The sequence below is a fragment of the Mustela nigripes genome, chromosome 9 (genome assembly GCF_022355385.1).
Source record: "Mustela nigripes isolate SB6536 chromosome 9, MUSNIG.SB6536, whole genome shotgun sequence".
NCBI lineage: Eukaryota > Metazoa > Chordata > Mammalia > Carnivora > Mustelidae > Mustela > Mustela nigripes.
Window position 1 is genome coordinate 65,012,104 of NC_081565.1, and position 15,716 is coordinate 65,027,819.

At 46.0% G+C, this 15,716-nt stretch overlaps 1 protein-coding gene across 1 annotated transcript; it reads right to left on the reverse strand.

Moving 5' to 3' along the window:
- Positions 1 to 8,122: 8,122 nt before the first annotated feature.
- CTSL (cathepsin L) lies at positions 8,123 to 12,932 on the reverse strand. Its single transcript, XM_059412313.1, has 8 exons — positions 12,806 to 12,932; positions 12,286 to 12,421; positions 11,888 to 12,010; positions 11,640 to 11,786; positions 11,031 to 11,255; positions 10,213 to 10,375; positions 9,426 to 9,543; positions 8,123 to 8,482 (listed from the first exon to the last, which is right to left on the reverse strand). The coding sequence occupies exons 2-8, from the start codon at positions 12,409 to 12,411 to the stop codon at positions 8,383 to 8,385; spliced, it is 1,002 nt and encodes a 333-aa protein (XP_059268296.1). The 5' UTR covers positions 12,412 to 12,421; positions 12,806 to 12,932; the 3' UTR covers positions 8,123 to 8,382.
- Positions 12,933 to 15,716: the final 2,784 nt, after the last annotated feature.

Below are 15,716 nucleotides of genomic sequence, written 5' to 3' on the forward strand. Positions count from 1 at the left end.
CCCCCCAGCAACCCTCAGTTTGTTTTGTGAGATTAAGAGTCATTTATTGTTTGTCTTCCTCCCAATCCCATATTGTCTCATTTATTCTTCTCCTACCCCCCAAACCCCCCATGTTGCATCTCCACTTCCTCATATCAGGGAGATTATATGATAGTTGTCTTTTTCTGATTGACTTATTTCACTAAGCATGATACACTCTAGTTCCATCCATGTCGTCACAAATGGCAAGATTTCATTTCTTTTGATGGCTGCATAGTATTCCATTGTGTATATATACCACATCTTCTTTATCCATTCATATGTTGATGGACATCTAGGTTCTTTCCATAGTTTGGCTATAGTGAACATTGCTGCTGTAAACATTCAGGAGCATGTGCCCCTTTGGATCACCACGTTTGTATCTTTAGGGTAAATACCCAGTAGTGCAATTGCTGGGTCATAGGGTAGTTCTATTTTCAACTTTTTGAGGAACCTCCATGGTTGCACCAGCTTGCATAAAATTGACTCTTTTTGAAAAAGAGCTTATTTTATGGGTGCCTGGGTGTCTCAGGCGGTTAAAGCCTCTGCCTTCAGCTCAGGTCCTGATCTTGGGGTCCTGAGATCGAACCCCACATTGGGCTCTTTGCTCAGTAGCGAGCCTGCTTCCCTCCTCTCTCTCTGCCTGCCTTTCTGCCTACCTGTGATGTCTATCTGTCAAATAAATAAATAAATAAATAATCTTTTAAAAAGAGTTTATTTTAGAAAGAGAGACAGCAATCGGGAAGAGGGTCAAAAGGAGAGAGAGCGTCTCAAGCGGGCTCCCCTCTGAGCGTGGAGCCCAACATGGGGACTCCATTCTAGGACCCTGATCATGACCCGAGCTGAAACCACGAGTTCGGTGTTCAACTGACTGAGCCATCCAGGTGCCCCTGAGTTGCCTCTTATTTATTATCTGATCATTTGAAGCAGAGGCTTAGCTTTGAGAACACACCTGCATCGCCACCTCCTGAAGTGAATTTGACTGAACTGACCCACTGCCAGAACTGAGTGACTGGTTCAAGGAGATGAAGCCATCTATCAGTTCAACGTTGAATGTGTGAAACTCCCAGAAAAGTTTCAGAGGAAGGAACTGTATTGACCAAAGCCAGGACACCCAAAAATGTGGACCGAAAATCTGGGCTTACGTTGCTGGGTGACAAAACCACCCTTCCTTGCCACCAGAGTCACGCCGCCTGCCTCTCATATCAGCTGTTTTGCAACCTATTCTGCTCTCACAGACTGACAGGATCATAAGAAAAATGGAGAGGGAAAGATATCAACACTATCTATGGCAAAGGTCATGGAACACTCCAGACTTTGAAAATCACAGTCTCCAACTTAACCTTGTCTGTAAACCACACTATAAAAAGACACTGGTCTTTTTCATGTGGCAGCAAAGCATAGAGAGGGTTCCCGCCTGAATGGCCACAACTATATATGGCCTTTGGATTTCTGGCCCTCTGTCACTTAGCGTGCCACCTTAAATGCCCGCTAAATTACACTTTTTCATAAAATTGTGCCACACAAACATGCCTGTTGAAAACTCATGGAAAACCTGCTTTTGTATCAGAATTCCAAGTTCTTGTCAGCATTAAGGATCTTATTCCTAAGTTTCAGAGATTGTGAACTAGAAAAGGCAATCCTAAATCTCTCTCTGGTAATGGAACACGGGTTCAATACCACTATGCCGGCTTTGAAAATACTCCAGTCCCAAGGTAACAGACTGGGAATCCGCGTAGCATCATGTTCCACATACAGTGTCTTCCCAGCAGGGGGCGCTCGCCCAACCATCAGGGAAAACCTGCTTTTAGGTAAACCCAGTGAGATGCATATCTAATTTAAATCTGTTTTAAAAAAAAGAATTAATACTTACCATCAGATAAATGAAACACATACATTTGACAGGGCTGATCTATTTTGAGGGTTGTGGGACTGGTTTCATGATGTGTGGGGAAATGTGTTCTTTTCTGTTTATTCATCCTCATGCTTTTTTTTTTTCCTCCCCCAAATGTTTTGAGTCCAGATGACACCCAATTTTACATTAGTTTCAGGTGCACAACACAGTAATTTGCCAACTCTATACAGTAGGCTATGCTCACCACAGGGATCGCTACTGTCTGTTTCTCACTGTACCATTACAGTGCTATTGCGACACCGTTGATGATATTCCCTACACTGTGCTTTTTATTCTCGGGTCTTATTCATTCCACAGCTGGAAGCCCGGACCTCCCATTCCCCTTAACCCCCTTTATTCATCTTCATTCTAATCTATGTTCTTTTTACTCATTTACTACCTGGATTTCTCTCTCCATAGTCCCCAGCTCAGCTAGTAGTCTGTAAACATCCCAGGGAAGTTTTAGAGGAAGAGACTGTGGGGGCCCAGGGAGGACACCCCAAAATGTGCCGCAATGGTACATGGATTATCTGGATATGAAGCTGCTTGGGAAACAGCAGGTGCGAGGGCGCCCAGGCGGTCCTCTGTCCCCCCACAAGCCGGAAACGAGTCTCCTGCCGGAGAGGTGCCCTCCCTGTACTGGGAAGTATAAAGACATCCTTAGCCCTGCAGATGGGACTTCAAAGCCCGGAAAGCTGTAGAAAGAAACCTTGTGGCTTTTTTACTCATCTACAACCTCAGCTCAAATTCCACTTAGCATTCCTGCTGGTTTAAAGCTCCCACATCCCTGTTGTCTTTATCCTGTCAATTTCTCACAGGTTATTGTCTTTGTCTAAAATGTATAAAACCTGCCTCTGCCCAGAAAACAACAACAAACATGCCTGCCTTGGTCATTTCTTTGGGTCTCAAATTCCCTACTAGGCCTCCATGCCTGTGTAATAAAACTTTGTAGGAATTTTTTCTCCCCTTGATCTGTCTCATGTCAATTAAATTCTTAAGCCAGCTGGAAGAATTTTGGAGCGAATAAGGAAATTTCTTTCTCCCTACAAAAGCATGACATTTTTAACTATAAAGAAGTTTATGAATTAAACACAGAAAGGGGGCTCGTGGGTGACTAAGTTGGTTAAGAGTCTGGCTTCACCTCAGGTCTTGATCTCAGGGCCCTGGGGTGAGCTCAGGGTCAGACTCCCTGCTCAGTGGGGAGTCTGCTTCTCCCTCTGCCCCCACCTGCCCCCCGGTATCCCCTCTGCCCACTCATACTCTCTCTCTCAAATAAATAAATAAAATCTTAAAAAAAAAAACAAAACAGAATCACACCTCAGCACAAGTAAATTATTTTCTTCTAGAAGATGAAACTCCCTGCAATCTTTCTTTTTTTTTTTTTTGGTTTTATTTGTCAGAGAGAAGGAGAGAGAGAGAGCACACAAGCAGGCAGAGAGTCAGGCAGAGGTGGAGAGAGAAGCAGGCTCCCTGCTGAGCAAGGAGCCCAATGCAAGACTCGATCCCAGGAACTTGGGATCATAACCTGAGATGAAGGCAGCGGCTTAACCCACTGAGCCACCCAGGCATCCCCCTGCAATCTTTTAAAACATGAAAATTCAAAAGTTATGAAGCAAGTGAATCACACAACATTGATTAGAGCGGGGATTAAGGAAGTAGTGACATCCCCAGTGTGAAAGGTCACAGAATCAAACCGTAAGTTAGATCGTCAGTCTTTTATCCCACACAATAAGGTGAGGCCAGCTTTAAAATAAAACTCGCTTTCTGTATTTTCTGTCCCCAGTCAAGGTTTTCTTTACACGCTCGTCTCACACGACAGGAAAGCTGGCCATGGTGGTGGTTCCGCACTAACTGTCCCGGGCCTTGGCCATCAGCATGGAGTCCTGAGTTCCCCAGACTGTGTCCCAGTCAAAAGAAGCCAGGGTTTGCCAATTATTCCAGAGGAACAAACATTTCCTTTCAAGAACAATCACACCCGACACTGAGGAGGGCATCAGAGGCCAGGACAGATTCAGGAAGAATCCTGAGAGGCCTTTCCTGTTGTCTCCAGCTGACACATTCCCCTGCCTGAGGCACCCAGGGGAATGCTCGAGTTCTAACCCAGCACACAGTCCTTCTTTCCCAGACCTTTCACAAAACTGAAACATGAGCAGGAAAAGGAAAATCTTTGGGACAGATGTGTTTCAGGAATTTAAAAAAAATCCAGTTTAGAAATGCAGTGGTGGAAATCTATCCCAGCTTGAGACAGTACCTTCCTGTGGTTGTCCCATGAATATGCCTGTGTTCCCGCCACGTGGGATAAACGCTTCTGGGATTTCACAAGTGTGCTCAAGGGTTGGGGCACTTGTCTCCAAGCACCAGTTCCAAACAGGATTCCTTTTCGATGTCCAAGATAAGTATTCTTGGCTTTCTATACCTGTTCTTGACAATCCAATAATTTTGGTTCTCGGGTTCTTCTTCAGATCCATAAATAAACAGCAGAGCACCGTGATTCAGCTCTTCACTGCTGCGGTCTGGATCATAATAAATATCTGGAAAGTAAATTCTAATGTTGGGCTGAGGTTTCCCACGTGACATGGGGTAGTAACAGCTTATCAGCCTATCAGCCACAGTAACGGAGATGTATCAAAATTCAGTTGCACTATAAATCCAGCTAAGATTAAAAGTCAGATAGTTTTGTTTAGGTAAGCTAGGGGTTTAGGCCCTCCTCTGATGTTAGCAGAAACACAAAGTGTCGCAATCTCTTTTGTAAACAATAGTCAAGAGGCATAAAAATAATGCCTCTTGTGAGTCTCCTTAAAGAATGTGAGCCTATGGAAACAGCAGAGAACACAAAATGACTTGGGCTAAGGGCTCCTTTCCAGTGTTAATCTCAGTAATAACATTCTTTAAAAATTTTCAAGGTCTAACAATTGGAAAAAGTAAAGCAAGCTATACCAATCAAATTATGTAGCCATTTCCATATATTGATAATGTGTTTTAAATCATGGGCATTTGGATCTGGTCATGACAGGTGGAAACAGAAGGCATAAATGTTATGGGTGCAGGATGAACTGTGTGAAATCCACAGCCCCCGCCCCCCAAATTCTACATTGAATTCTGCGTACCATAGTGTCACTCCTGCTGTATCTTAGGGTGGTTTTCCGATCTTTCTACCTCTATTTCTCCATAGACAGATGCGTACCCTCTTTATAGAACCGGAAGGTGTCCAGGCTTGCACGGAGAGCAGCAGGGACGGGCCCCACAGCTGCCACCACCAGCACAAGGGACTTCTCCTGTGGAGGCATGCTCACCGGGCCGGTGGCACTGGCTGCAGGATGCCCGGGTCTGTATGCGCAGGGTCCGTCCTTTCAGAGGGAAAGGGGAAGAGACTTGATCACGACCATCCACCTCCTGGGGAGCATGAGTTCAAGACAGCTTACAGGTGAGTGATTTCCAAGCCAAATATGTCGTAAAGCATCCCAGGAGCTGAAATGCTATTGGTTGTTTTGAAATTGAAAAACTACCTTGTATGTGTTCAATGAATTATTCAGGGTCTACGTGTCCTTAAGAACTGGTTCATTCCAGAGAAATCTGTACCCTGTATGGAATGGTATGTATGTCTCCCTGTAACATAGAAATAAAAATAATCATGTGGTCACCACCGAGGCAGAGAACTGTTCCTGGTTCGTCTGGTTTAATGACAGTCCTGACAGTTTGCAGCTCTAGGGTCCACCATTTAAAATGCAAATATTAAGTATGGTATCTGGCTTCTTCAAAAACATGTGACTCTGGGAGCAGAGCTGGACTGATGACATGTGAGGAGTTCCACTTACCCCTGGGCGATATGGTTAGGATTCCTCTGAATCCAGGCCTCCATTGTTCGGAACATGCTGGAAGGTGTAATTCATCAGGCCACCATGGCAGCCCTCACTGCCTTGAGACCAAGAACAGTCCAGCGGGTTCCACTCGCTCAGTGACACAAGTTTGTCTGTTTTCCAGAACCTGTGTCCTTCGAGGGCACCGGCTTTCCTAAAAGCCCAGACAGAAGCACACTGACCTGAAGCCAAATTAGAAAGCTCTCATTCTAAACTGAAATGAAACTAAAAATGTAGTGAAATCTAATCACGTGATTTCTTTTTCCGCAAAGAAGGGCAGCAGGCATGAGAAAGATATGCATGAAAGTGGGAGTTGGTGGGCGGGTCTCTGAGGTGATCTGTGCATCAGTCCGAATTCTCCAGAGACACGGAGCCAATAGGATTCAAGCCCCCTCAGCCACACAGACACAGACACACAGACACATAGACACACAGACCCACACCCCATGCCACAGTCTTGAGGCAGACTTCCTTCTTCCCCTAAAAGCCCCAGGTTTGCTCTTAAGACATCCAACTGGAGCTGCCTGGGTGGCTCAGTGCATTAAGCCTCTCCCTTCAGCTCAGGTCATGATCTCAGGGTCCTGGGATCGAGTTCCGCATCGGGCTCCATGCTGGGCAGGGAGCCTGCTTCCTCCTCTCTCCCTCTCTCCCTCTCTGCCTACTTGTGATCTCTCTCTCTGTCAAATAAATAAAATCTTTAAAAAAAGAAAAAAGACATCCAACTGATCGGTGAGGCTGGAGGGGTTCAGGACACACTCCCCCAGAATGTACCACATGGGCATACGGGTTATTTTCAGCTGAGGGCACTTGAGAAGCAGAGGAGGGAGGCAGGAAGGGCTCTCTGACAACCCCCTTCCGAAAGCAGGTCATAGCATTTCCCACGAGAAAGGGGTTCTCTCCCCTGAGAAAGGAGCCAGCAAGAGAACATTCTGATCACCAGAGTCCGGGCGTCCACACCGAGCCGCCACCTGTGCAAACACACTTCCCACCCAACCCCCATCTTCGATGCCTTCTGCCTCCTGCCCCCACAGGTGTCTCCTCGTCCCTCCCCACAACTTACTGCTCTTTGTCTTGTTATGTCTCTACAAACGTGTCGATTCTTGTCTGGAAGGTCTAGTCGCTACTGGCTCTGGTCACTTCTTTGGATCTTCCTTCTCTCAATGAAGGCTTCCAGATGCACATAAAAACCCAACAAAACTTATACGCTTTTTTCCTGTGAATCTACCTTGTTCCTGTTTAATTCTTGGGCCAGGCCAGAGATCCCAAGAGGGTGGAGGAGGACTTCCTGCCCGCACATGCCTGCCCACATTATTGAGAGAAATCTTTATTTAAACCCTGTCGGCCGATTGTAGTTGCTAATAACTTGTACGTAGGGACCGCACAGCAAGGTCTAGGATAGTGTTCGATCAGAGAGCTGGGTGCTCTGGATGCCCTCACCGGTCTCTACTGCTGAGGCCCCTGCTCTGTTGCTGAGGCCTGGACTCACGTCTGGGGGCTTACCCCTCAGCCCTTTTGGGCCCAAGACACACCAATCCACTGTGTCTGGTCCTTCCTCATCTGCCCACACTAGCAGGTGGGGAAGAGGCACTCGCAACGGGCTCTGGGACATCTGTCTTGTAGCTCCACTGGGTTGTAGCTATCCGGGGTCCAATGACCCTGATCTCTAATGCATTTCTCTACTATTGAAATCCTATGGGTGTGTGTTCACTTTTTAAAAATGCAAAGTCTTTTCCTTGTTAAGATAATGTACCTTTGTCTCTATAGATCGTTGGTCCCATTTTGCTTCATTCCAGGGTTGGGTCAGACACAGCCCAAGGGCAGCTGTCATAAGATGTGCATAGTTGCAACTGCAAGAACCAGAGGCCACTCAGTATTCTCCTAATGGACCACTGGCACATGCGGTTATGTCTTTAGAGCCCTGTCAAAAATAAAACCATGGGCCCAACATGGCATCTCTTAGGTAAAGGTCCCAAGTTAATAAACCAAGACTTAACACCTAAGTTAACTGCAGTTTCAACCTCTTCCCTGCTACAATATGACCTTTACCAGGCGATAATGGGAACATGCTGGTCTGCACCAGGACACATACTGAGGGACCCTTTCTGGTCCCTGACGGACAACAACTTTGCTAACAGATTCTTTGCTCATACTTTCCTTTTTCTGCTCCCTTTTTACATGTACAAGCCTTTCTTTATTGGTAGCTCTTGGAGTTCTTCTCTACTTGCTAGATATATACGAAGCTGTCTGATTCATGAATCCTTTATTAAGCCAATTAGATCTTTGTAATTTATTTGTTTTTTTGTTATTTAACAGCCTGAGTCTATAAGTTAATTATATTAAAAACTTCCCCCACTTCTACTTTAAAATGGTTTTATTTTAAAAGGTTTAACTTAACATAGCAGTACAAGATATAAAAATTCAAAATCCATTAAACAAGTCAACCACACAAAGCTGTCCAAAGCAGCAATTAAAGAAATCACAAAATCGGATCACAGGTTAGATCTCCAGTGGCTTGAGTGTTTCATTCCACACAATGAGGTGTGATCACTTGTAAGAGAAAATTCCTCTTCTGCCTATCCGGTCCCCAGTCGAGGTCTGCCTTATGCTCTCATTTCACACAGTAGGAAAGCTGGCTGCGGTGGCGATTCCACAGTGATTGTCCCGGTCCTTGGCCATCAGTATGTAACCCTGTGTGCCCCAGTCTGTGCCCCAGCTGGAAGAGGATAGCGTTTGCCAATTATTCCAGAGGAACAAACACATTTCCCTTCATGAGCAATCACACCCGACACTGAGCAGGGCAGGACAGGGCCAGGACAGATTCAGGAAGAATCCGAGAAGCCGTTCCTGTTCTTGTTCGAGTTCTAACTCAGCTCATAATTCTACTCCTGAACCTTTCATAGACTTTCATAGAACCTTTCACATAGACTACAAAGTGAGAGACCCCAAAATGCTTAGGATCAGATGTGTTTCAGAAATTAAAATAAAGGGGACACCTGGGGGGCTCAGTTGGTTAAGTGTCTGCCTTCAGCTCAGACCATGATCCAGGGTCCTGGGATCGAGCCTGTCATTGGACTCCTTATGCAGCAGGGAGCCTGCTTCTCCCTCTCCCTCTGCCTGCCTCTCTGCCTACTTGTGCTCTCTATCTCTCTGTCAAATAAATAAATAAAATCCTTTTAAAAAAATTAAAGAATGAAAAAAGAGAAATTTTTTAAAATCTCCAATTTAGAAATGCAACAGTACCAAAACTATAACAGGATCCCCCAGCTCGAGACAGTACCTCACTGTGGTTGTCTCATGAATATGCCTGCGTTCCCCCTACATGGGGTTAACACTTCTGGGATTTCAGAAGTGTGCTCAAGGGTTGGGGGACCTGCCTCCAAACACTGATTCCAAAAAGGATTCCCTTTTCAACTTTAAAGATAAGTATTTTCGGCTTTTTTAAAAAAGTCTATTTCTTATTCCATTATAGATCACTTAGTTTTGTCTTTTTCTTTTACAGAAATGTATAGTATATTCATTATATTTTTAAAACAATTTTTTTTTTATTAAGTAAACACTATCTCCGACGTGGGACTTGAACTCATGGTCTTGAGATCAACAGAGACATGTTCTACCTACTGAGCCAGCTGGACGTCCCTATTTTTGGCTTTTTATACCTGTTCTTGACAATCCAGTATTTTTGCTTCTCTGAGTCTTCTCCTTGAGAACCATAGCCCACCACCAGAATACCATGATCCAAGTTTTCACTGCTGCAGTCTGGATCGTAGTAAATGCCTGGAGAAGAGAGATTCAGGGCTGGGGTGACGATCTCCAGGAACATGTGATCCAGTCTATCAACCACAACCAACAGGAGGCATTTCAAAGTTCAGTTAAATGACATAACCCCAGGTAAGATTTAAAAATCAGATTGATTTATTGATTTACTTTTAGCTAGGCGAGAGATTTAGGCGTTCATCTAATACCAGCAGAAAGACAAACTGGCACAATCTCTTTTGTAAACACTTTGTCAAGAAACATAGACGAACACTGATTGACACCTTGTGGTTCGACTTTGAGCACGTCACCTTAAGGAAACACAACCCAGAGCACAATATTACTTGAGCCGAGGGGTTCTTGCCAGTTTCAATAACAGTAGTAAAATTCTTTGGAATGTTTCAAGGTCTAATAGTTAGGAAAAAAGGAAAGTAAATTGAGATACACCAGTTGAATTATGTAGCCATTTAAATACATTTATGATGTACTTAAAATCACGGGGATATGGGTCAGGTCATGGCAGATGGAAACAATGGGCACAAAAATTACATGTGCAGAGAAACACGGCTCTGTTAAATCCTCACCCTCCAAAATTCCACATTGACTTCTACATACCAGAGTCAATGTTATTGTATGTAATGGTGGTTTTCCCATTTTTCTGCCTAAATTTCTACATAAATAGATGCTTACCCTTATGATAGAACTGGAAGGTACTCAGGCTTGCATCGATCGCAGCAGAGATGGGCCCCACAGTGGCCACCGCCAGCTTAAGGGACTCCTCCTCCGGATGGATGTCCATGAAGCCAGTGTCATTGGCGGCGGATTGCTCAGGCTTGTATTTGCAGGATTCATCCTTTCAAAGGGACAGGGGAGGAGATTTGATCACTACCATCCACCTCCTGGGGAACATGAGTTCAAGACAGTTTGTAGCTCAATGTTTCCCAAGTCAAGTTTGTTAGGAAGCATCCTAGGAGCCAAAACGCTATTGGCTGTTTTGAAATTGAAACATTAGCTGGTGTGTTCTTCATGAGACACTCTCAGTCTACCTGTCCATAAGAAGCTTTTCATTCTGGAGAAGTCTGTACTATATATAGAATGGTATCAAATGGCCCCATAACAGAAATAGGAAGAGTTGCATGGTCACTATCAAGGCAGAGAATATAGGATTTTTGTTGTTGCTGTTGTTGCTGTTTTTTAGGATTTTATTTATTTATTTGACAGAGGGAGAGACAGCAAGAAAGGGAACACAAGCAGGGGCAGTGGGAGAGGGAGAAGCAGGCTTCCTGCCGAGCCCAGGACCCTGGGATCGTGACCCGAGCCAAAGGCAGATACTTAACGACTGAGCCACCCAGGCGCCCCCGGCTAATAGAGTTTAATGATAGTTCTGACAGTTGGTGCTGTAGAGTCTACAACATAAACGGTGAGAATGAAATGTGATATCTGTTCTATCTGTATGTGTTCAATGCTAAAAAGCAGAGCTGGAATGACAGGTAGGGAGCACTACTTACCTGTGCACGATACGGATAAGATTCCTCCGAGTCCAGGCCTCCGTTGTCCTTCACGTACTGGAAGGCGTAATCCATCAGGCCACCACTGCAGCCCTCATTGCCTTCTGCCTGAGAGCAGTCCACCAGGTTCTGCTCGCTCAGTGACACCAGTCTTTTGGTTTTCCGAAACATCTGTCCTTCGAGGGCTCCAGTTGCACTAAAAGCCCAACAAGAACCACAGGGACCCTGAAACAAATTTTAAAAATTCTCAGTCTATGGGGCGCCTGGGTGGCTCAGTAAGTTAAGCCTCTGCCTTCGGCTCAGGTCATGGTCTCAAGGTCCTGGGATTGAGCCCTGCATCGGGCTCTCTGCTCAGCAGGAAGCCTGCTTCCTCCTCTCTCTCTGCCTGCCTCTCTGCCTACTTGTGACCTCTGTCTGTCAAATAAATAAATAAAATTTAAAAAAAAATTCTCAGTCTACAAAACAAATATCAAGATTTGACAGCAGCCCACTGATCCGGAAACTATTTTAAAACATCACGAGCTGCACACTTTTCTCAGCCGACCACAGCAAGGACACCGATTCCTTTCACCTCTCCTCCTGAGGGTGACCTGTGGAGTACTGTCCCACCTGATTCTTCACGGGGGTCACGTAGCCTTTCTTTCTCCAGTCCACAGATGAGGGGGTCTCAGCAAAGGGAGGTGCTTGGAACACGTTCCCCTCCTTGCGCTTCTGGCTTTTAAGGCCATTCATCACCTGCTTGAATTCTTCATTGGTCTTCAAGGAAAAGGAAGTAGAATGTTGACAAGCAGCAGATTATTTGGGCAAAGCATGAGGAGGGGACGCATGAAACGTTCAGCAACCCGGGTCACACTCACCAGGTCACCAAAAGCATTCATTGCCATTGTGAAGCTGTGTTTCCCTTGGCTGTACTCCTGGTTGTGCTGTTTAATCACTTTCAGATTCTTCTCCCACACTGCTCTCCTCCACCCTTCTTCATTCTGCAGAAAAACAAATAAATTTTCATCTTTATTTATATTTAAAACCAGCTCACCTGCACCAAGTGGATGTGCTCACAGAGGGGAGCAGAGACCTTGACCGGGGCTGGGCTGATGCTCCCGGAGCTGCTCTCCAGCAACCACACAGCAAGACATCTGTCCCCATCCTGTGCAGTGTATCGGGTACCAGCGGCCTCCAGAAGCTACTCCCCGCTGTGAACTCACACCAGCATAGAACATTCTCTGGGGTCTCAGTGGACAGCTCAGATGTTACCAACCTCGTCATACAGTTTCCCATGTGCTGCCTTCCACTGGGACCAGCGCGCATCTGAGCTCTGATAGAGTTTTGGAGCAGCTGAGACTATTCCCAGGCAAAGCGCAGCCAGGAAGGGAGAAGGATGCATGTTTCAAAACCTAGGAAGAAAAGAAAAGAGTTTCTGATTAGACCAAACCATCTAAAAAGCCATCCTTCTTCCTTCTGAGATGTAAGGCCACTAAGGGGGAGTACAAACACGCACTCCATCCTCCCGAGTGCTTCCACGGGGCTGTGGAGGAAGGCTGGGGGTGTGGGATGGGCAGGGGGTCTGCCGCCCTGTGACCCGCCTGCCACTTCCAGGGAACCTGCGTCTCAGCACAGGGAGGGGAGGGCCCTGGCAGCGAGGTGTTAGGGGAATCAGGCTGCCCTGTCCGGAAGCGTCAAATCCATGGTCAGCGCCTCCTGGGAGCCCAGAACCTCCACTGCCGAGGCAGGCAGCCGCGCGGGTGGCCCCCTGCTCAGGTTCGGCACGAGAAGACCACCTGTGGCCAGTGGCGCGAGGCAGTGCAGCTGCGCAGTCTCGATCACAGATGCGTGTCCTGAGTTCCAGAAGGCCCGGCAGTGGGGTGAAGCCAAGCTTTTAGGGCCGGGATCGGGCCGGGTCAGCCCCGCCCCCAGCGCCAGTTCAGGCTGCGAGAGGCTGAGTCAGCCTGGGGGCGGGGCCTGTGCGCCCGGGAGCTCCGCGAAGCTGGGACACGCTGGGCAAGCCCACCTCGGGGGACCTGGGGGAGGCGAGCCGGGGGACCGGGGACGGGGACTGAGAAGGGAATCCGGTCCCTCCCTAGGGACCCCCATCCACTAACCGGCAGAAATGGATGTGTTGGCAGGTGGTTCACGAAAAGAGGCTCACAGGGAGCCCCAAGTGGGTTTCCAGCGTGACCCTGCCTGTCCTCTAGTCCTAGAGTCGGGTTAAAATCTCCCCGCGGGCTGAGAACAGGATAATCTAGTCCAAGTGGTTCCTGTTTATTCCAAGCGGAGATGGGGCAGCTGGAGGAAGTAGAGCCCACGGGGGAAAGTGATACCGTGGTTTCAGGATGGGATGCCTCCGAGTTATGGAAAAATCTGGAGAGGGCTGGAAATCTCCGAACAGCCAGTGTGCTGGGCAAGGCTCAAGGGCTTTCAAGGAAATGGACTGACAGGGAAGGTGTGGCATTTGTAATGTTCCTGCGCTGACTCCCCGGGCAGTTTCTTTTTCCCCTCTCATGCCTTTCTCAAAACTGACAGAAACATGTTATTTACAGAGAAATCCGGCTTAATAAAAAGAAAAAAGGCGGGAAGTAGAAACTGCTTTTTCCTCCCCACTCTCTGCATTACGGGTTATTACGGGCCTCAGTATCCAATGTGATCTTCTTCAGATTTAAAAGAAATTTGTCTTATTCATGTTTTACCTCAATGATTATTACTTTAATTTACAGTGAATGTCAGGATTTAAATGACAGTTTGTGAAAATATTTTAAATGGAGGAAAACATACAAGATATACAAATGTTAATTTATATCATTAAAAACTTAAGGAACACAAACCGGAAGCATTGTCACTATTTGGGGAATGTGGTAGCATTTTCAGCAGAATTGAAACTGAGAGTGTATTTGACTGAACTGACTCCAAGTATCAGGGCAAGCCAGCATTACTCAGGGCTTCTGTCTGGCTGGGGTTGGGGGGGTCGGGTAGAGTAAGGGGCAGAAATGCATTTGTACTTTCAACTTGATTAGTAATGACTCAACTGTGGGAGGAAGATCAAATCTTTTCTCCCCTGCCATGGGGTCTGAGGGACAGGCCCTGTTGCTCCTTCCTGCTTGGGGCATTGTGGATAGGGCTTTAGCCTCACACTGAAACAGCCTTGAAGGCCACTGCTGAGCCTTCCCACTGCCATCAGCTTCCTCCATCTGACCATCTCATTTATGCTCCCTAATGCTTCAGCAGTTCTGTTCTGAGTGGGTAATAGAAACACTTAAAAACCTTTCTAGAACATCACCAATAATCCATGGATGACATTAAAACAAAGCTAGCCGTATTTTTATTTATTTGCTTGTTTATTTATATTATTATTATTTTTAAAGATTTTATTATTTGACAGAGAGAGACACAGCGAGAGAGGGAACACAAGCAGGGGGAATGGGAGAGGGAGAAGTAGGCTCCCCGCCGAGCAGGGAGCCTGATTTGGGGCTCGATCCCAGGATATTGGGATCATGACCCGAGCTGAAGGCAGACGCCCAACGACTGAGCCACCCAGGTACCCCAAGCTAGCCATGTTTTTAAGAGAAAGTAATATTTTGGGCAAAAAAATTCCATTTGATGCTAGAGTTAGTTTTTCCCTCTTGAAAAACATTTTCCCCCTTGAAAAACATGTTTTCTACTTAATTCAGAATTTTTCAGATTTGTAACAACTTGAGTTGATGAGTCTAGCCTAAAAAGTATTAGAGAAAGGAAAGGAAATCTTACAGAAGTTTTGACACAAAGTACTTCTGCAATGCAACAAGGCATCTCCACTTCTGTAGAAGCTACAGAGTTGGCTGGATTCCATGGCCTAGAGACGACTGGCCTTAATAGTTCAATGAAATATAAGACAATGTAATGATCTGTCATTCCAGCATTATGCCTCCATTTCTTAGGTCTGCAGGGGAGATAGTGTTCATTCATTGAATAAATATTTATTTAGACCATTCATCTATCAGGTGAGGGGTGAACATGATGCTTGGCTGGCAAGACACAGGTACACAGAGAAATATTTACTAATTCAGGCCACTGATTTTAAGACAACATAGTTTTTGGTTCAAATGTTGATACTGCCACTCAACAGTCATGTAACTTTGGCAAGACACTTTCACCTTGTAGGGTCTATAGTCTCACCTGGCAAAGGGGATTGAAAATGCCCATTTCTGAGGGGGTATGGTAAGGATTATAGAGGATAAGTTATATAGTGGTTAGTATATAGTCCCTAGCATGAAACTACTATTATTATTCTCAATGATGTCCTAGAATTTAAGAGAGCTCTTATCATCAAATCACCCTTCTTTGGTCATGTCTTACGGTGTATCACTGATGGTTTTAGAATATCAGACAATCCAGACATAATAGGACAGACAACAAGCCCTTCAGGTCTGGAGAGGACCAAGCCCCTGGGGCTGTAGGACCCGGCCGAGATGGACAGAGGATTTTGAACACGAGACCACAGATACCCAGCTGAAGCCATTCCAACACGCTGCCTCATGGGTGCTCTGGGCTCAAGGTTGGATGGAGAGTCAAGGACGAAGGTGACCTTGGAGTCTTTCAACCAAACCAGCTTCCATCATCATGGCTTTATGCCCCGAGTTTCCCTGCTTGTTGAGTGCCTCACTGTGCACGATGTTCTGAAATTGGTCATCTGTGGGCAGATTTTGGGACAAAATGCAC